This window comes from Myxocyprinus asiaticus, chromosome 23 (genome assembly GCF_019703515.2).
Source record: "Myxocyprinus asiaticus isolate MX2 ecotype Aquarium Trade chromosome 23, UBuf_Myxa_2, whole genome shotgun sequence".
Lineage (NCBI taxonomy): Eukaryota > Metazoa > Chordata > Actinopteri > Cypriniformes > Catostomidae > Myxocyprinus > Myxocyprinus asiaticus.
Window position 1 is genome coordinate 44,823,125 of NC_059366.1, and position 22,510 is coordinate 44,845,634.

The 22,510-nt window shown below is 38.6% G+C and overlaps 1 protein-coding gene across 3 annotated transcripts in view; it reads right to left on the reverse strand.

Annotated features, from left to right (window-relative positions):
* LOC127414359 (AT-rich interactive domain-containing protein 4B-like) overlaps positions 1–22,510 on the reverse strand; it is a 114,587-nt gene that overhangs the window by 14,533 nt on the left and 77,544 nt on the right. For 2 of the 3 annotated variants that reach the window (XM_051652333.1, XM_051652332.1), the window contains exons 12-19: positions 20,130–20,202; positions 19,823–19,917; positions 19,614–19,711; positions 18,419–18,635; positions 16,293–16,510; positions 5,872–6,054; positions 484–568; positions 114–315 (exon numbers count right to left, since the gene is read on the reverse strand). In XM_051652333.1, coding sequence (XP_051508293.1) covers positions 114–315; positions 484–568; positions 5,872–6,054; positions 16,293–16,510; positions 18,419–18,635; positions 19,614–19,711; positions 19,823–19,917; positions 20,130–20,202 — 1,171 coding nt within the window. The remainder of the gene's footprint in view (positions 1–113; positions 316–483; positions 569–5,871; positions 6,055–16,292; positions 16,511–18,418; positions 18,636–19,613; positions 19,712–19,822; positions 19,918–20,129; positions 20,203–22,510) is intronic. The other variant, XM_051652334.1, reaches the window with a different exon arrangement.

Below are 22,510 nucleotides of genomic sequence, written 5' to 3' on the forward strand. Positions count from 1 at the left end.
TATATTGCACATTAAACTGGGATAGGACTTATTTTAACATTGCAAAAAATTACACACTTCTCCTTTAAATAAAAATGATTATAGGAGCAGTAATCATGCAGTGTGAATATTACCAGGGAGACCGTTGAGAATAGATGTGATTTCTATGGGCTCGACTGGTGTCTGCTGGCGTCCATTTTCACCACACTCCAACTTTGAGAAAACATCATTGCCAGAGTTGGGTTTGGACAATCTACTGATTCGAGTTTTGGAGGGAGGAAAATCTTCTCTGTCTGTCAGTCTCTCTATTCGGTCTCTCTCTCGTTCTGCTTTATTCTGTTATTAAACAAAAATGGCACATTAATGGTGCATTCACAAAAGCCCCTCTAAATAGGGACATATGAATATACATGAAGAATATAAATGTGCTGAGCTGCCCAGAAATGTTCATGACTCCTTATTTCTTACAGAACACACCAAGCACAAAATGAAGTCTGACCGTACCTTTATTTTTTTGCGATGCTTTATTTTGGGGACATTCTTGTTAGCTGGTCTGACAATTTTATCTGCTTTGATCCACTCGTCATACCTGAAACAAGAGAGACGACCCGGTCAACTCATTACTAATTCATATGGCTCCAAAACCATATTGGGAAAATCTCACAAAACACATACATGTCATTTTTCAGTCAAGGTACAAGCTGAATAGTTGGTTAAGAGCTAATGACTAATTATTGCAATAATCGCCTGAATAGTTGAATAATCGTTCTAATAATCGTTAGATTAGTCGATTATCAAAATAATAGTTAGTTGCAGCCCTAATCCGTACTTTTCCATACTCGCCGATACCTGTTTTTTTCTGAATTCCATATCAGCAGTTTATTTCAATTTTATAATCAAAATAGTGTCTAAATAAATGAAATAATTAAAACTTTAATCAAATAGAACAGAATAACTAATTGTCAACATAATACTGTATTATTTCTATTAAATGAAGTGCTTTTGCACAATCCCCAAAATACAACACCGGGGTTATTTTTGTCAAATAAACTGTTGCATAAAAGAGCATCACAGATGTGAGATATTGATTAAATATAATACAATTACTATTAATAACCATTGTGCACCGTCATCTGCTACAAACAGAGCACCAAATGCTCATGATGATGTTTTCCGTGAATGAGCCAAGGAGCTATAAAAGGTCAATCGGCACAACACTGGCTCCACAAATTCACAAGCGCTCACATTAGAAGCGTGCAGCACATGCAAACTCTTTATCTCATTAAATCGCAGTCAGTGCGGTTTAATAAACACACTGTTACAAAATTACATTACTACATTAGATGTTATCTGTCCTTGCTATCGGAGCATTTTTTCGAGCACGAGTACAAGTACATGAGCATGAATTTGGACAGGATTCCGATGCCAGTATAGGTATCGGGACATCCCTAATTCTCAATAGTGATTCTCATTACTTATTACTTACTGTCATTAAAGTGTGACAATGCTATTGATTTAACAAACATGTTCTTGACAGGTTTTGAAAGAGAAAAAAAATTCCACCACACAATCGCTTCAACATTACCCCACTGCCAAAAAACAGTCACATTAATATTAAAATATAAATGGGGAAAAACAACCTTAAACATCCCCCTGAAACAGGAAAAATATACAGACAAATACTGTGCAAAAGTCTTAGGCACATTACATTTTTCTGTCTTAAAACGGTTATTTTATTTATTCTGCTTTTACTGTACTCAATAGGAAATATCAATTTTAGATTTTAACATTCCTTTTGCAAATAGAATTAAATAGAAGAACAAGGAGCCCTATAACAGATGGTATGGCCCCCACAGAGCCCAGATCTCAACATCAGTCAGTCTGGGATTACATGAAGAGACAGACGCAATTGAGACAGCCGAAATAGATAGAAGAAGCTTGGAACATCCTATCTGCCAACAACCAATAAAAACAGAGAGAATTTGTAATGTTTTGAAGGCAAAGGTGGTCACACCAATTTATTTAGCTTTTTTTATGTTTATTGGACTTTGTGTAACGTTAATTGATGAACGAAAACTACTTATGGCATCCTTTTTTGAAGACATCCTTTTTGAAGCAACATTTTTCACAAGGACCTAAAACTTTTGCACACTACTGTATACAGTTGAAATCAGAAGTTTACATATACTTAGGTTGAAATCATTTAAACTCATTTTTTATCCACTCCACAGATTTAATATTAGCAAACTATAGTTTTGGAAAGTCGTTTTGGACATCTACTTTGTGCATGACACGAGTAATTTTTCCAACAATTGTTTACAGACAGATTGTTTCACTTTTAATTGACTATATCACAATTCCAGTGGGTCAGAAGTTTACATACACTAAGTTAACTGTGCCTTTAAGCAGCTTGGAAAATTCCAGAAAATGATGTCAAGCCTTTAGACAATTAGCATCTGATAGGAGGTGTACTGAATTGGAGGTGTACCTGTGGATGTATTTTAAGGCCTACCTTCAAACTCAGTGCCTCTTTGCTTGACAACGTGGGAAAATAAAATAAAATCAGCCAAGACCTCTGAAAACAAATTGAGGACTTCCACAAGTCTGGTTCACCCTTGGAAGCAATTTCCAAATGCCTGAAGGTACCACGTTCACCTGTACAAACAATAGTACGCAAGTATAAACACCATGGGACCACGCAGCCATCATACCGCTCAGGAAGGAGACGCATTCTGTCTCCTAGAGATGAACGTAGTTTGGTGTGAAAAGTGCAAATCAGTCCCAGAACAACAGCAAAGGACCTTGTGAAAATGTTGGAGGAAACAGGTAGACAAGTATCTATATCCACAGTAAAACGAGTCCTATATCGACATAACCTGAAAGGCTGCTCAGCAAGGAAGAAGCCACTGCTCTAAAACCACCATAAAAAAGACAGAATACAGTTTGCAAGTGCACATGGGGACAAAGATCTTACTTTTTGAAGAAATGTCCTTTGGTCTCATGAAATAGAAATTGAACTGTTTGGCCATAATGACCATCGTTATGTTTGGAGGAAAAAGGGTGAGACTTCCAAGCTTTAGAACATCATCCCAATCGTGAAACATGGGGGTGGCAGCATCATGTTGTGGGGGTGCTTTGCTGCAGGAGGGACTGGTGCACTTCACAAAATAGATGGCATCACGAGAAAGGAAAATTATGTGGATATATTGAAGCAAAATCTCAAGACATCAGTCAGGAAGTTAAAGCTCGGTCACAAATGGGTCTTCCAAATGGACAATGACCCCAAGCATACCTCCAAAGTTGTGGTAAAATGGCTTAAGGACAACAAAGTCAAGGTATTGGAGTGGCCATCACAAAGCCCTGACCTCAGTCCGATAGAAAATTTGTGGGCAGAACTGAACAAGCGTGTGTGATCAAGGATGCCTACAAACCTGACTCAGTTACACCAGTTCTGTCTGGAGGAATGGGCCAAAATTCCAGCAACTTATTGTGAGAAGCTTGTGGAAGGATACCCAAAAGGTTTGACCCAAGATAAACAATTTAAAGGCAATGCTACCAAATACTAACAAAGTGTATGTAAACTTCTGACCCACTGGGAATGTGATGAAAGAAATAAAAGCTGAAATAAATAATTCTCTCTACTATTATTCTGATGTTTCACATTCTTTAAATAAAGTAGTGATCCTAACTGACCTAAGACAGGGAATGTTTTCTACGATTAAATGTCAGGACTTGTGAAAAACTGAGTTTAAATGTATTTGGCTTAGGTGTATGTAAACTTCAACTGTACCTAAATGGGACACATCCCCATTTTCAACACCATTTTTAAGTATCTGAAGCCTGTTTGTTAAAATGATGGGTGTTAAAGGGATATTTCACCCAAAAATGAAAATTCTGTCATTATTTACTCACCCTCATGATATCCCAGATGTGTATGACTTTCTTCACCAGAACACATTTGAAGAAAAATATCTCAGCTCAGTATGTCCTTAAAATGCAAGTGATCCGACTTTTGAAGCTCCAAAAATCACAGACAATCAGCATAAATGTCATCGATACGACTCCAGCTTTCAAATAAATGTATTCTAAAGCACTATGATCACTTTTGGTGTGAAAAACATAAATATTTATGTACTTTTTTTAAACTCTAAAGCATGCTTCCGGTCGGCAGCGGTAGACGCATGCGACTTAATTGCATTGGCATTTGAAACGCGCGAACTGACGCTCGTGCGTCACAGCCAGAAGAGCAGCGCTGTTTACAAGTGTAAAGGAGAACTCTGTACATTAGCTTGGTTGGTTTTGGTTTAGATCTGTATTTATCTGTTTCTTTACTCACAATGGTGTGTTTGTGTGCTTATCCTGGATGTCTCAACCGAGTGGAGAACGTGAGATTACGTCGGTATCATGGCAACGCGAACACGTCACACGAGAGACTGCTTGGACTCCACCCTCTCGTGAAGCCTACACGAAGCATTGGATTATAGTTAAAAAGTACTTAAATATTGATATTTTTTTGCACCAAAATTGATCGTATCGCTTTAGGAGACATTAATTTAACAGCTGGAGTCGTATCGATGACATTTATGCTGATTGTCTGTGATAGCTGGAGCTTCAAAAGTCTGATCACCATCCACTTGCATTATAAGGACCTACCGAGCTGAGATATTTTTCTATTTTTCTTCAAATGTGTTCTGCTGAAGGAAGAAAGTCATACACACCTGGGATGTCATGAGGGTGAGTAAATGATGAGAGAAATTTCATTTTTGGGTGAACTATCCCTTTAATTAAGAAAAAAAAATGGACCATGTCATATTGTTTTTTTTATTTTATTTTTATTTCCGGAATGATGCGTCAAAAGTGCACAAGAAGTATAAAGTAGGCAATAAAGAAGAAAAATCCATAAAATAATTTTAACAGAATTCTAGTAACAACCAACCTCTGTGAAGTACTGCTGAAAATGCATCTTGTTTATATTGAAAAGAATGTTGAGAGGTGGTGATAAGTCCCTTTCACATAAACATGATAGTAACAGACACTTCCTCACAACCTTTAGGCATTTCCAGCAATAGTCCAAAAGAGCAACACATACATTTACTTTAAATCTCAGCACCCATGCAATCTGAACCTCAGATTGTCATGTCCACACCACACAGATTCTAATAAATAAACCTGACCCAAATCCAAGGAATATTAGAACTGCGGCCTGTATGTAGCTCACTGTCAGAGTTGTTGATTCAGCCATGTCCTTGTCTTAAGAGGCTTTTACACTGACAGTGATTTGCAGCAACAAAGCCCCCCGAAGTCATGCATTTGCCATGAGAGTTGGCAACTGAGGCGAAACAAGCAACAGCAACTGTTGGCGATCTTTATGCAAATATGCGGCAATGCGATGCAGCGACTACCAATGGGAGTGCAGACAGTGAGTGCACAGAAATACGCTGATAACTACCAAAAATCAGCTTGTTAAACAAAATGGACAATGCAAGGAAACCACATTTGCGTGAGATTTAAAATCATTGGATTGTTCTCTGCTTTTGATGTAAAAACCTAAACTGTCATGCACAGTCAACACTTGCACACTTTGTTTAATCGCTGCCAGTGTGAACGCCCCTTTAGACTTCCTCTATTCTTTCCTCTATTTTTCCATGTTTATGGAGACTGCTGCACCAATGTTTGAATTCACGCCGGTCTATTACTGTGGTATAATCTCAGATAAACCCACACCTAAATGGCACAAAAACATACAGTATTTCACCCTATCAAAGTGGGCAGTTATTAGCCAGAATACGCTGCAAACTGGACAAGACTATAGGACACTCTGCCAGGGGAACTTCCAGTGTTTTTTTGTAAATGGAAACAAATGAGGCATGAGTTCCCAGGGTCCTGCCTTACCTGACATTCCAGCCACAGTAGTGCACCAGGTAGAGCACCTCTCCCCCCTCCAGGTCTGACTCTTTCACAGTGGCTTCGTACGTCTTCTGATTGCGGCCTCGCCCATACCTCACCTGCACCTTCATCCCAGGAGGGTAACACTCAAACTCCTCCCCTTCCTCCCACTCCTGACTGCTGTCATCCCTGCAAGAAAGACAGTTCAGCACTTCCTGTTTCCTGTCCCTAGGCTTTCCCCCCCCCCCACCTTCCCAAAAAACCCACCCCAAAAATACCCTCCAATCTCACTGTCTCAGCCTAGCTGTTCTGGAATCTAATTATCCTCATCTTTCCCTGTCGGATAAGTCTAACAATCCTACTGACAGGATAAGAACTTCGGAGGAAGACATTATGGGGTCATCAGCCGTCTGTCTAAACCTCAACTTGGAATAAAATAAGAAACTAGTCTTAAACTATGGCCTGATTCCATTTAGAGGGAATAGTTCACCCAAAAATGGAAATTCCATTCCAAACCCATATGATTACTTTCTTCTGTGGAACACAAAAAGAGATGTTCTCAGAGCTGCTCTTTTCAATACAATGCAAGCATACTGTGACAAGGTCCTGTTGAGCTCCAAAAAGGACCAAGATAGCACCATAAAAGCTGTCTATTCCATACGAATCATGAGCTATATTCCAAATCTTCTGAAGTCATATGAAAGCTTTGCGTTAGGAAGAGACTTAAATTTAAGCTGTTATTCGTGACAATCTTGCATTCAGTTAGGGCCTTAAAAGGATAGTTCACCCAAAAATGAAAATGCTCTCATCATTTACTCACCCTCATGCCATCCCAGATGTGTATGACTTTCTTTCATCTGCTGAACTCAAATGAAGATTTTTAGAAAAATTTCTTAGCTCTGTAAGGTCCATACAATGCAAGTGAATGGGTGCCAAAATTTTGAAGCTCCAAAAATCACCCAAGTCAGCATAAAAGTAATCCATAAGACTCCAGTGGTTTAATCCATGTCTTCAGAAGTGATTGATAGATGTGGGTGAGCTTTTGCTATAAATTCTCTTCTCTGCTCAGTCAGGCTGCACTTTAACTTTCACAGTCTTCTTCTTGTGTTTTTGGTGATTCACATTCTTCATGCATATCGCCCCCTACTGGGCAGGGAGAAGAATTTCTTGCAAAAATGGACTTAAATATTGATCTGTTTCTCACCCACACCTATCATATCTCTTCTGAAGTCATTGATTTAACCACTGGAGTCTTATGGATTACTTTTATGCTGCCTTTATTTGATTTTTGGAGTGTCGAAATTTTGGCACCCATTCACTTGTATTGTATGGACCAACAGAGCTGAGATATTCTTCTAAAAATCTTAATTTTAGGTCCTGCAGATGAAAAAGTCATACACATCTGAGATGGCAGTAAATGATGAGATATTTTTCAATTTTGTGTGAACTATCCCTTTAAAAATAAGAAAAGTTTGTTCTGAACCAGAATCTAAAACAATATTAAGATATCTTTAATACTTCTGGAGTTATAGGCACCCCAACTTTGAAAAAAAAAACAACTCATTTCTGGACTCACACCATTGGCATACAGTATAATGCAACAAGGGGTGCTAAAGTTACCTGCTTTTAGTAATAGACCTGTCTATCTCTATGTGAAAATTAAATTATGATGCTGACACCTTTCCAAGTTTATTTTATCAACAGTAGTTTTGCTCCAAATCAAAGGCAAATTATTCAAATTAGATGGATTAGTAAATACTGATCCACGGCATTTAATCATTTGGCTTTCATCATAACAAATGTCTTATTTTACTGTATTTCTTTCATCAGTAAATAATAAATAAATAAAATCTCAAAAACAAAACTGAGGCGGGAACCTCTGGTTGTGTTGACATGTAACGACCTATATAAGATGTATGAAATTTGAGCACAATCTTTTCTACCTCCTACTCTAATCACTATATGCTTTCATAGTATGGAAAAGTATAAAGATAAAACAGTCCCTAAAAGATCTGCATGCACAAAGTAAGATTTGTGAAAGGGTCAATCAAGTTGCAAGAGTAGGAAAAAAAATGGTTAGCCATGCTTTAATGCTTTGCATAAGTGTAATTCCTGTGTTGTGATTCTGTAACTTCATTTTAACACAAAGTAAATTTGATCTGTGTTCTTCTGACCTAAACGCGGCCAATATCATCGCAAACTTGCTATCAGTGATGTCATGAACAGCAAAACTGATTGACCTTGTAGAATCAGTCTATATGTGTAAAAATAAACTATTGAAAAAGTGTAAATGACTGTGTTTGTGGCGAAACTATTTTCCAAAAATAATCCAATATACATTGTTTCTTCTTCCTTTTGGTTGCGCTCACACTTTTGGCACGACTTTCTAATGTAATTAGCTGGTATTATAGAACTCATGCTAGAAAACAAAATGGTAAAGTAAGCCATATAAAACTCTCTGATTATTAAAAGTTAATAGTAAATCTTTTTTACTCTTTCTGCCAATTAGGTGTCATTTTGGGATGGATGGATGGACGGACGGATGGATTTTACCTATTTAATTTTATTTTCTAGAATATGTCCTATGGTGCCAGCAAATTCCATCCATCCATCCAATTTTTTTCTCTCCCCAATTTGGAATGCCCAATTCCCAATGCGCTCTAAGTCCTCGTGGTGGCGTAGTGACTCTCCTCAATCTGGGTGGCGGAGGATGAATCTCAGTTGCCTCCGCGTCTGAGAACGTCAATCCGCGCATCTTATCACATGGCTTGATGAGCGTGTTACCGCGGAGACGTAGTGAGTGTGGAGGCTTCACGCTATTCTCCGCGGCATCCACGCGCAACTCACCACGCGCCCCACCGAGAGCGAGAACCACATTATAGCGACCAAGAGGAGGTTACCCCATGTGACTCTACCCTCCCTAGCAACCGGGCCAATTCGGCTGCTTAGGAGACATGGCTGGAGTCACTCAGCACGCCCTGGATTCAAACTCGTGACTCTAGGGTTGGTAGTCAGCGTCACTACTCGCTGAGCTACGCAGGCCCCCATCAATCCATATGCCAATAATAATTAAAAGTGATCAAATATAATTTAAATAAAAACAGCAACAAGAATAAACATTTGAACACCAGATTGAGATTCATATTTATCTCAATAAATGGTGTTGGCTCAACTTTACACACGCAATAAAAGAACGTGTATTAATATTTAAGTTTAATATTCAAGAGATGAGAGATCCCCAGAGGAACGACACTGAGCCGTATGAAGAAGCTGTCTGTCACGTTATTTAACCAATCAGATCAGAGTAAACTGGTCAACGAAAACCTCATTTGATTGGTTACAAGAAGCAGGATGACCCGCATTCCCTTTCACGTTTGGAAAACTCTCTTAAATGAGAAAGTCGTGCCAAAAGTGTGAGCGCAACAAAAAGGAAGATGGAACAATGTATATCGAACTGTTTCTGGAAAATAGTTTCGCCGCAAACACAGTCACTTTTCAATAGTTTATTTAACACATACAGACTGATTCTACGCAGTCAATCAGTTTTACTGTTCATGACACTCTTTCTTTGCGTGCATATCATTGATTGCAGGTTTGCAATGTATCTGGCCGTGTTTAGCCGCAAAAACAGTGCCAAAAGCGTAAGCATGAAATAAAGGAAGTCAGAAGAACACAGATCAAATTTATTTTTTGTGTTTATACGAAATTACAGAATCACAACACATGAATTACACTTATGCAAAGCATTAAAGTATTGCTTATATTTTTTCCTACGCTTGCAACTTGATTTACACCTTTACAAAAATGTTATGCGAGCATGCAATTTAATTTTACTCTTGCAATTTGATTAACGCTTTCACAAATCTTTCTCTGTGCATGCAAGTCTTTTGGGCACTAATTTACCTTCATAGAAAAGAACAGCATGAACATTCTTCAAAACATCCACTTGTCTTCAAAGTCATTTGGGAACAACATGAGGGTGAGCAAATGATAATAACATTTTCATTTTGGGTGAACTATCCCCGTTAGTATGCTTCAAATGTGACTTTAAACTTGAGTTCAAAATGTGTGCGTGTAAAAGGGACAGGGTCAAAGGGCAGCAGTAGGGCACAGCAAAGCACAGCACGGGGCAATTCACAATCACGTTAGACAGCAGAGAGGAAGCCAAGTAAGACACAGTTAGCACACTGAACTGTACTGCCCTGCAAAGTGTACTACTGAAATGACTGCAATGCACCAATAGTTTAAACATCTCACTTCTCATCTACCGAGAAACATCTTCCCTGTTTAGTTGGCAGCAGACAACTCTCAACTAGTGCCGCCACAGCTGAGCTTGTACTAGGCAGGACCCTGGTAACACAATGTTTCTCATTTGATTCATTCTGAGCAAAATCATTCAATCATTTTAATGTAAAAAAAAAAAAAACAAAGCGTTGAAAAAGCATCACTGGAAAAACATCAATGCAGGATGACAAGGTGCAAAAAGCATCTAAAAAGGCCAGATAACGTAGGAAGATGATTGGATCAAAGCGGGACGTGAAGGATATTAATTGTGCAAGTTTTACTTCCTCAATAGGAAGATGCTAAATTGGAATCCAAAGCAAATCAATCAGTTCAGATTCAAACAATGCAACCAGATTTCTGTTTTAATTCAGGCACTGAAGACAGGCAGTAGAGATGAGAATCGTTCAGACTAGGGTACACTTCATTTTTTTTACATGAGAATATTGAGCGCTCAGCCTTTCAAAGTTTACTCTTATGACCGCGAGACCATACGGATGCGTTCGACACATGGCAGACGACTCGCAAAGACGCGGACAGTCTGCATGTCTAGAAAAGATGGGTTGCACGCAGACAGTCCGTGTGTACTGTGTGCAGATGATAAAATTTGCATCACGTGCACTATGCACAAGACGTAGTGACACACAGAAAACCAAAGTATACTCTGGCCTTAAAGAATGATTCTAGTTCTGATTTGACCAGGGTAAGAAATGTAGGGGGCACAGCAAGAACATTTTATAATGCCAAACAAACAAACAAACAAACAAACAAACAAACAAATGTAAATAAAAGTTGGGGGCAAAAAAAAATTATAGGGCTGGGTGATATGGCTAAACAAATCTCGATATTTTACAGCTTATTGACAATTTTCAATATAATGTATATATCAATAATTATATATTTGCTTGGAAATGGCATTAAAAGTTTTTTTAATTTTTTTTTTATTAGAGGAACAATCATTTCAATTGTAGCCAAGTAGGTTTAGAATGTTTCACTTTTTCACTAAATCTAAATTAAAATTAAAAATGTAATTTAGATGCACCAATACAATAATAGAGTGATAAAAAGCAATAGGCTATTTAACTAAATCTGTGTACTAAAACAAGTTTACTCAATTTTTGAGCCCAATTAAATTTTATTATAATATAATATAATACTGAATTTATTATTAATATTAGGGGTCAAGCCCCGAAGGTTTCTTAGTTTTCTTTTTCTTCTTCCGCTCGAGTCTATGGCAGCCCATAGAACCGCTTGTGGGAAAGTTATGAAATTTGGCACACTGATAGAGGACAGTCTGATCTGTTACCACCGCAAATTTTGCGTCTCTACCTCAAACCCTCTAGTGCCACCAACTGCCCAAATTTGCACTCACGTTTATGTTAATAACTTTTGAACCATGAGTCCTAGTAATTGGAAACACCTACTTTTTCGAACTCGTCCTAGGCCGTTTGTCTGATTTGCTCGAAAATTGGCCTGCATCATCTAGAGGCACTCTCGACAAAAAGTTATTCACAGAATTTTGATAAACCATACCGTTTTCGAACGTCAAATTCGTTGAAGCGCCAGACTCCGCCAAAATGGACATGAGGGCATATCTCCATAACGCTTTAGCGTATTCATACCAAACTTATTATTTCTCATAGGCCCCATGACTCGAGGGTGCCTGCTCAGTTTCGGAACAGTGCCACCTAGTGGTCACGAGATATGAAAAAAACACATTTTTGCTTATAACTTCTGAACTGTTTGTCATAAAATCATCAAATTGGTCTCATTAGATTCAGTGGAGTATAGCGAGTCCAACGATATGAAAAATTCCTATGTCGGCCATTTTGAATTTAGTCATAAAATGCTGTATTTTAGCGTATCATTACAAAACTTGGTATGTGTCTTTGGCACCATGCTCTGAAGGGAATCAAAAAATTTCGGGACAGCGCCACCATGTGGTCAAAAATTCTAATGCTATCTCTAAAAATGCTAATAGTTATTGACTCCTTTTACCTACTGTCTGACAGTTTGACTCCTTTTGCCTACTATCAAGACTAGTCTTGATAAATTCCATGATTCATGCCGAGAACAGTGATACCAATTATGTCATGATCGAGCAAACATCCTGTCCGCCTTTTTTAAATGTTTTGAAAACCTACTTTTTCGAACTCCTCCTAGACTGTTTGTCTGATTTGCACGAAAATTGGCCTGCATCATCTAGAGGCACTCACGACAAAGTTATTCACAAAATTTTGATAAACCATACCGTTTTCGAATGGCGCTTCGACGAATTTGACGAAGAACGAGCAAAATTGAACTTGAGGCTCTATCTCCGCAATGCTTTGAGGGATTGGGACGAAACTTGGTACGTGTCATCACCATTAGGCCCTGAGGTTACATGCAGCGTTTTGGCGCACTGCCCCCTACTGGTCAGGAGATAGAAAAATGGCTATTTTGGCTTATAACTCTTGAACACTTTCCTGCATGATAAACATCATGCCCAGATACTACCCAAGCAGTTTCAGAACAGCACCACATACTGGACAAAAATTCTAAGAACTAGCTTTTTTTTGTTATTTTTAAAATCATTGGGGTTTTTTATGATTGAAAGTTTACTTTTTCTAACTCCTCATACACTGTTCATCGGACTCTAACCAAAAACATCTCACAAAGCTTCTTTTGCTACTCATGGTGCCGATAATTGGCTTGACCCCGGTATCGCTGCTTGCAGTTATATTTATTATTATTATTATTATATGGATTATTATGAGGATTACATTTGTTTTGTACAATAATAATACATTGTTAAATTTACCTTCACCTGGAGCTTTTATTTTGGCAGAAAACTGTGTTTAAAGTTGCTGTAAGCGAATTTAACGTTCAGAAATTTTCACATGACTAAGCCGCTGAATTAGCCACGCCCCCTAATTCCAAAACCTCGCCTTCCAAAGATAATTTTGAGACCAAAACAGAGCAAAAGAGCAGCATTGTTTGTTCTTGTGGCTGTCAAATTCAACAGTGGCACAATAGCGCTCTCAACTGACAAACATTACGAATCATAGCCTCAGTGATTCGCTTCAAATACAACACTATGAAAACGAGCAAAATGATTGACAGGTGAAAAGCATGACACATTTTTGTTTGCTGTTTACAAAGTCTACAGCTGTGACAGAGACCAGTGAGATATCTCAGGACACTCATCTCATTATCTTTAAGGGAGTAAGAACATTTTTTGCATACCTTTCCATGAAAAAAAACAATTGCTTACTGCACCTTTAAATCACAGCCTTTTTGGTTTAATAATCACATTTGACAATACAGAGATTTTAATGTTATTTTGATTAATTGTGCAGCTCAGAAGGATCGTGAAATATGTCTCACGATGCGCTCTTTTGGAAATGTAGTGGCAAAAATAAAAAGCAAACTTATAAACATAATACTTAACTTTATTATGCCAGCAAAATAATACATCACCCAGCCCTAAATTAATTTAGATTTTTTTTTCTTAGGGTAAAAGCTAATAAATTCTCAAACTTGAGAGTTTGAATGAATGAATCAGTTAAATTGAAATATTTGTACTGAATAGATGACAGTGTTTGTTTTAAAAGGTTACTTCAAAAATGACCCTGGAAATCAAATCCAGGGGGCAAATATTGTCCCGTTAATTTATGACACTGGATTCCACTCAAGGTTCCAGTTCTTTAATGATTCAGGTGATTCAATTATTCGTTCTTTTAGTACTTTTAAAAACAACGTTTTTGACCAGTGGTTCAGTGAGCAAGTCAAGAACTCCTCTGACAAATTCAGTAATTGAGTAAGTCGTTAAACCGATTCAAATCGCATTTAAATAAAATGCCTAATAAGAGTCATTCGTTCATGAAGTAGACTGCACTGGTTGCACTATGTTTTTGTTCTCACGTGCAACTAGTTAGGAAGACAACACAACCGGCTATTTATTATTAAAACACTGTTTATTTTGCAGTGGTGCTGTAGAAACACTGATCTGAATAATTGAATACTGTGATCGGTCTACATCAGCAGAAGAACCGAGACTTTCAAGCACCGTTAATGGAACTGAACACCACAAATATAATTCTTAATTCCGAACGCTATCCAGCAGCTAGGCCACAAAGCTCCATGTGAACTCAGCATCAAAAACAGCCGAACATGAAATGAAGAGCAGAAAGCTTTGGGAAACACGCTTAAAAAGCATAGGGAAGCAGTGGTAGTGCTCATGTTTCACGACTAGTCAGTCCATTGCTCTGTGGAAATTGAACAGTCACCTCAAAACACCCAAAATTACAGCTTAGAAAGGAGATTCCAGAGGACAGAGAGAAAAGTGGTGAGAGACAGCAAAACTAGCTAGAAAGAACACAAGCTTCAGCCAACATAAAAGCTGCCATGCTTGGCTTTCGTGAACTATTTCAGTGGGGCTTTTCAGATCACAGCGAGACAAAGCTAGAGTGCAACGATCCATCTATTTTCATTTCTCCCTTCAGTCTGCTACTGTAGTTTGTCTGTCTCTCTTTCGCCATGTTCATTAATCCATCAACTGCTCTGAACAGTCAGCTAAAAGCACCATCTTACTATTAGACTCCAAGCAACTCTATTATGGTCGAGGATGTCACACTTATTGACCATTTTTGCTGAAATCTCACCCCGTTCTGTCAGAGGTCTGTTAAACTCACTAAATGAGCATGGAAGAGGGGTGACCGACTAAACGACTGCCTCTGACATTTCTCTATGATTCCCTGTCATGTGTAGCTCGCTGAAATAAGCACCGAAGCAGCATGCCGCAACCAACTCGATTAGGAGACAACTGATGGTGTGACTTCACTCTTTGAATTTGATCGTGCTTTTGTTACTTCACGGCTTGCTTAGAAAGTGAATGTTTGTGCACAGCTTCAGCGAGAAACTCAATTCAATAAATGGAAGACTGTTCTGCCTCCACTTTCTTATTTCATTAGTCAGTTAAGTGTAAAGAACCCCAGGAAATGCTCAGTTACATAGTCACCATGGATAACAATCAGCGTTTGCGATTTGTGGATTTGCATTTGCTGAGCAAAAGGTTTTAATCAGATCCAAGGACGACAACGACTATGTAAACGAAACTAACGACTGAAAATCAGGTGTGAATTGGAAATTTCAAAAATGAAAATCCAGCGATTTACTCACCCCCATGTTGTTCCAAACCTGTATGCGGTTATTTTTTCAGTGGATCACAAAAGGAGAAAATCACATTTGTCGAGCTCAAGAAAGGACGAAAAAGTAATTGTTCACTGATAACGTTCCCCTAAAAAATGGCAATTGGACTTGCGTACGCTCATAAGAGTCATTTTGTAATTCTGGACACAAATGTGGTCTAGACGCAAGCTTTAGCAGAGGGGAAGATTATCAGTGAATAATAACTTTCGTTTGTTTTAACTTTAAAACTTTAAGAGCCAGAGCGGATGTTAAGATTGTAGTAAATAAGGACTTCAGTTTTGGTCTGTTTCTCACACAAACCTGTCGAATCAATTCAGAAGAAGTGGAATATACCACTTAAATTGTATGGATTACAATTTACAAATTGTATGGATCACTAAAAAAGAGCTCATACATTCTTCAAAGTATCTTTGTGTTCTGCAGAGGAAAAGGAAATCACATGGGTTTGAAACGACATGAGGGTGAGTAAATGATCAGACAGTTTTTTTTACATTTTGGGTGAACTATTTAAGAGTTTTGAAGACATGGAATATAGTGCATTAATCATATGGACTACTTTTATGGTGCTTTTGAAGCTCGACTGACGTGGTCACTTTGCACTACTATGCACATCTACTTATGTGTTCCACGGAGAAAAAAACAAAAACAGCACGTGGCTTTAAAACGACATGAAGGTGAGTAAATGACAACATTTTCATTTCTAGGTGAACTACTCCTTTAACAGTGTTGAAGCTGCTGTCCCTGTTTGCATCTTTCTCCCTATCGGTCTAACATTAAATCCCTGTCATCATCCTCTCCAGAAATTTCTCCAGCTTTGTCTGTCATGCATTCCATCTCCCAGTACATCTCACTTTGTCTCCATCTCTGTCTCTTGATAATCTCCTGCAGAGATCCACAGAGCCATGCACTGTTATTCAGAGCAAGAAATGTAGCCTGCTGTTTCAGGTTCCACCTACCTTGACAGATCTCTGTTGTCCGGTTCTTCACAGGGTTCCTCCTCCACCTTCTCCATGACCGTACTCTCCGCAGTCAAGTCACTCTCGTTGCCCTCCTGTTTCTGGGCATCTTCGTTCATGTCATTCTCGTCTTCATCAGCATGGTTATCAACTTCCTCATCTACACTGTTGATGTCCACTTTATCTTCACACTGTGCTGTGGCTTCAGTCTTCACCTCCTGACCAGAAATAGCACAGCAACCTCACTCAGATGAACTTGCTATAAATATTAGTTGCACGTAATAACAATGATTCAGCTACAGTTGTAATTGCATCATTGTTCTTGTGTAAGTCAGCTTGTGTGGGAGAAAAAGCATGACTCTATCTTATAAATATGCATGAGGAAAAAGACATGCCTACTAAGAGACAAAATATCCAAACAAGACAGTATGGTCATGATGGAACACTACTGTACTGTTTACTGTATTCTGCGTACAGTAAAACAAAAAGGATGCATTAAATATTGAAAAACATTTCAAACAGTAGTATGCCACAGAGAAGTGTTTTAATCATATTTTATGACTTTTAGCAGTCTGAGCAAATAATGAATTAAATTGGTAACACTTTACAATAAGATTGTTTTTAAAGGGGTCATGTCATGACATATAAGAGGTCCTTCTACTTTAAAAACATACCGTAAATTTCAGAACTCAAAACTTAATCCCCAAAGCAATAAAAGCATTTATTGGAACCAAGCCACAGAAACACCTAGTTCTCATCTTCCACGACTTCCCTTCCTCATTAGGGGCCCATTAATGAATGACCGCCTCTTCAGCAACATCATCAACACCTATTTTACATCATCGCACCCTTGGCCCCGCCCACTGTTGCTCATCTCTAAACAGAGAGAGAGCAGGACAGACCAACTAGCAGACAGGCCTACTATAAAACATGCACTAGACAGACGTCATTGACAGTTGTCATGTATCTTGCACCGCTTTTAAAAGACACAGTGTCAAGTTACAACTATGAAAAGGAGACTCCGGTCGGCTTCATTCAGCTGCTGCATCTTGTTGTTTTGAGACACGTTCTTTCACCCATCAGTGCTATTTTTATTTGTTGTTGTATGCAAACATGATGAGTTACCGGCGATGCGTCCTCAGAGCAGGCAACCTGTTTGTCACAATGCATTTTGAATTTGTATGAGCGTCATGTAGATGTGTCTTTAGCATTTTTTTTAGCATGGATTGTATGTTTTTTCAGCTCATATCAGCGTGGATTGCTTGTGAACCAGCCACAATATGATTCAAGCTTTGCAAAGGAACTGTTATTGAATGATTGGGTAGTTAAAAACACTTGGACCCGATCGCAAAACTGTGAGTAAACCGTTTCATTCATGAATATTTCAAATGTCATGACTGTTTGACAGCTTATGGTGCTAATGAGTAAACGGTTTAATATATTCGGATGTAATGTGTTGGGTGTGTGTTACGTGTAAACCCTGAAATTTAGTTTTATAATGTTGTGGAGCTTGTCGTTTATTCTCTTCCAATTGAGTTTCAAACCTGGCTGTATTTGAGTGGCTGCACAACATTAGCCAATCATAACAGAGGGCGTTTACGTAGAAGTCTTAAAGAGCTATAGAGCTTAAAACAGAGCGTTTCAGATGGTCAGAGACAGGGTGGAAAATGATCTTAAATTATGACTGTTTTGGTGCAAAAGAAAACTTTACTAACATGATCAGTGGACCTCATGGAAGATAAAATTATGTCATGACCCCTTTAACATTAGTTAATTAGCACTACATTCCAGCATTTAATAATCTTGGTCATTGTTAACTTCTACATACTAATACATTTCTTAATTTCAATAAAAGTAGCACACGCAGTATTTTGATAAATTAACATTAACTAAGATTAATACATGCTGTAAATATAGCTAATATAGCTAAGACAGCTAATGCATTAACTAATGTTAATGAATAAAAACTCAGTGTTAATTATTACCATTACATGGTGGTAAAATGGAAGGTCAAATCATGCAATACATCCATAAATTTGTAGTAAAGATGCTTCATACTGCAAAAACAGTATAGGTAGTACTGTAGTATGCCATTCCGAATGTAGCCTGAGCTGACGGTTTAGTACCTTGACCGCATTTTGTGTGTCCGAGGTTTCTGGTTCTTTGAGGGGTTTCTGGTTGTCTGTGCTGGCTGTGCTTAAAGAGACACTGTCACCGCCGCTGGCTGTTCCCTCTGCATTCACCTCGCTCTTAGAGCCCGTCTTCTCACCTGTCTTATATGGCAAATCCATACGGAATGTGATTCCCGTGGAAGTGCAGTAGTCCTCAAAGCCATACAGGTACCTGCGTAAAATAACATTTTGATCAGTAGGCGGCGCTATCACCACTCTGCTTATGTGCATGGCGGCAGTATTGCCTTGCATATGTCGTTTCATGTAGTTCAGTTGCGAAGAGACATGTTGAGTTATACACAAATTGATTTGGTATATCAAACAGCTTTTAATAACTTTTGACCAGTAGCGTATTAAGATCGGACAGTTCTATTCCACAACAATCAATTAATGTATTAGCAGAAACGCAAGTGCAATTTTAAGCTGTTGGTGGCACTAGAGTAGGGGTGGGCAAAGTGTTTTGGTACAGGGGTCACATCTGGCTTAAGTAGTACATGGTGGGCCACATTGTATTTCTTTTGAGATACAATATTCCACATTGATAGGTTCTTATCTCTTTTAAACCCAGAAATAGTGGTGGGAAGACTGTATTTTGCCCATGCCTGCACTAGAGGGTTTGAGATAAACTCCCTAAATTTTTCATGGTAAATGTCAAGACTCTTCCCTATGAATGTGCCCGGTTACACTGCTGTTCACCATATGGTTCTATTCCACAAGATTCAAAAGTTATTTATAAGCTTATGAACAGAAACGCAAGTGCAATTTTTAGCTGTTGGTGGCGCTATAGGGTTTGAGATAGACACCTCAAATTTGGCATGGTACATTTCGAGACTCTTCCCTATTAATATGCCAAATTTCACAACTCTTTACCATTTGGTTCTATTCCACAAGGTTCAAGTTATTTATTAGCTTTAGCAGAAACGCAAGTGCAGTTTTGAACTGTTGGTGGCTGCTATAGATTTCAAGCCTGAAAATAAACAAAAAAATGAAATGGAAGATACAACAATAGGTGCCTAATGTTCGAAGCTTGGCCCCTACTAAGTAGCAAACTTTCTGCAGTGACTAGGAGTATCAGTTTTTACTAACACATGGCTTTGCTGACAATGTCATCCTGTCTCACTCATAAGGAGATTATGAAAGATATGCATACTTTCTGTAGGCACATTTGACATTGTATCCAGCAGCAGAGTTCAGCACGGGGATGCCCAGATCCTGATACACCTGCTTCCACACAGATCCACTCTCAATCTGAGACACAGGGAGGGAACACGCCTTACTCACTCAGTGAAAGGTAATCCAGACAGAAAAGCAGATTTCGGAAATGTTAGCTCTACAGGGTGGAAACAGAATATTACTCACATTGTCAAAACCGCCAAGCTTATGCACCAGCCTGTAGAGTTTAAATAGATTCAGATTCTTGTAGCCCAGCACAGGCTTCTTATTTATAGGAGTTCCTAAAAAGAAAGATAATAAAGAGACTAGTTAGTGTGGGTTACGTTTTTATGAGCTGTTCATGGTTGTGACCATCAGGGTCCAAAAGTAACACTCGCCAAGCACCAAATCCAAGTAAAAATAAGTAAGTTTCTAAGACTCACTCTATGATGTGAAACAATACACACCACATTCAACACAAATACATTACTACAACAATGCGTTGTGGTCTCACCTCTATCCTCCATAAATTTGTAAAGCTGTTGCAGGAAGTTCTCTCTCTCCTCTGGGAATGGCTCCACCTCCTCCTACACACAGGAATAAAACACACAGTGAGGTTTGTGCCAGCCTAGGCTCATAAACACCTTCTAAAAAGTGTGTCTAAGCATGCAAAGTAAAAGTACTTGGGAATGAAGTATTGTAAAAAAGGTCAACTCTAACAAACAAATGAGGTCAAAACCAACTCGTGCTTTATATGACACAACAGGGTTTTTCCTTGGTAAAAATGTTTTTTGGTGGTGACTGACATGCTCGATATATACAGTGCAGTGGAAAAGTACCAACTGGGCCTGTGTGAAAAAGTATTTGCCCTTAGTTACTAAATCCCCAAATCTATGAAACTGCATACATAATGGGGTTCAGCTGGAGTAGACACACCCAGCCCTGTTCAATCAACACCTTAATATAACTTTTTCAGCAACATGAAGTTGTATATATACATGTATGTATATATACAGTTGAAGTCAGAAGCTTACATACACTTAAGTTGAAGTCATTAAAACTCATTTTTTAACCACTCCACAAATTTAATATTAGCAAACTATAGTTTTGGCAAGTCGTTTAGGACATCTACTTTGTGCATGACACGAGTAATTTTTCCAACAATTGTTTACAGACTTTTAATTGACTATATCACAATTCCAGTGGGTCAGAAGTTTACGTGCACTAAGTTAACTGTGCCTTTAAGCAGCTTGGAAAAGTCCAGAAAATGATGTCAAATCTTTAGCCAATTAACTTCTGATAAGAGGTGTACGGAATTGGAGGTGTACCTGTGCATGAATTTTAAGGCCTACCTTCAAACTCAGTGCCTCTTTGCTTGACATCATGGGAAAATCAAAAGAAATCAGCCAAGACCTCAGAAAAAAATTGTGGACCTCCACAAGTCTGGTTCATCCTTGGGAGCAATTTCCAAAAGCCTGAAGGTACCACGTTCATCTGTACAAACAATAGTATGCAAGTATAAACACCATGGGACCACACAGCCATCATACCGCTCAGGAAGGAGATGCATTCTGTCTCCTAGAGATGAATGTAGTTTGGTGTGAAAAGTGCAAATCAATCCCAGAACAACAGCAAAGGACCTTGTGAAGATGCTGGAGCAAACAGGTAGACAAGTATCTATATCCACAGTAAAACGAGTCCTATATCGACATAACCTGAAAGGCTGCTCAGCAAGGAAGAAGCCACTGCAAGTGCACATGGGGACAAAGATCTTACTTTTGGAATAATGTCCTCTGGTCTGATGGAACAAAAATGTAACTGTTTGGCCATAATGACCATCTTTATGTTTGGAGGAAAAAGGGTGAGGCTTGCAAGCTGAAGAACACCATCCCAACCGTGAAGCATGGGGGAGGCAGCATCATGTTGTGGGGGTGCTTTGCTGCAGGAGGGACTGGTGCACTTCACAAAATAGATCATGAGGAAGGAAAATTATGTGGATATATTGAAGCAACATCTCAAGACATCAGCCAGAAAGTTAAAGCTCGTCACAAATGGGTCTTCCAAATGGACAATGACCGCAAGCATACCTCCAAAGTTGTGGCAAAATGGCTTAAGGACAACAAAGTCAAGGTATTGGAGTGGCCATCACAAAGCCCTGATCTCAATCCGATAGAAAATTTGGGGGCAGAACTGAACAAGCGTGTGGAGCAAGGAGGCCAACAAACCTGACTCAGTTACACCAGTTCTGTCTGGAGGAATGAGCCAAAATTCCAGAAACTTCTTGTGAGAAGCTTGTGGAAGGCTACCCGAAACATGTGATCCAAGTTAAACAATTTAAAGGCAATGCTACCAAATACTAACAAAGTGTATGTAAACTTCTGACACACTGGGAATGTGACGAAAGAAATAAAAGCTGAAATAAATCATTCCCTCTACTATTATTCTGACATTTCACATTCTTAAAATAAAATAGTGATCCTAACTGACCTAAGACAGGGAATGTTTTATATGATTAAATGTCAGGAATTGTGAAAAACTGAGTTTAAATGTATTTGGCTAAGATGTGTGTAAACTTCTGACTTCAACTGTGTGTGTGTATATATATATATATATATATATATATTATATATTTATATATATATATATATATATATATATATATATATATACACATACACACACACACACACATACACACACACAAACACACACAGATCAGCCACAACATTAAAACCACTTGCCTAATATCACGTAGTTCCCCCTTGTGCCGCCAAAACAGCGCCAACCCTCATCTCAGAATAGCATTCACAATTGTACAGAGTGGTTATCTGAGTTACCGTAGACTTTGTCAGTTCGAACCAGTCTGGCCATTCTCTGTTGACCTCTCTCATCAAC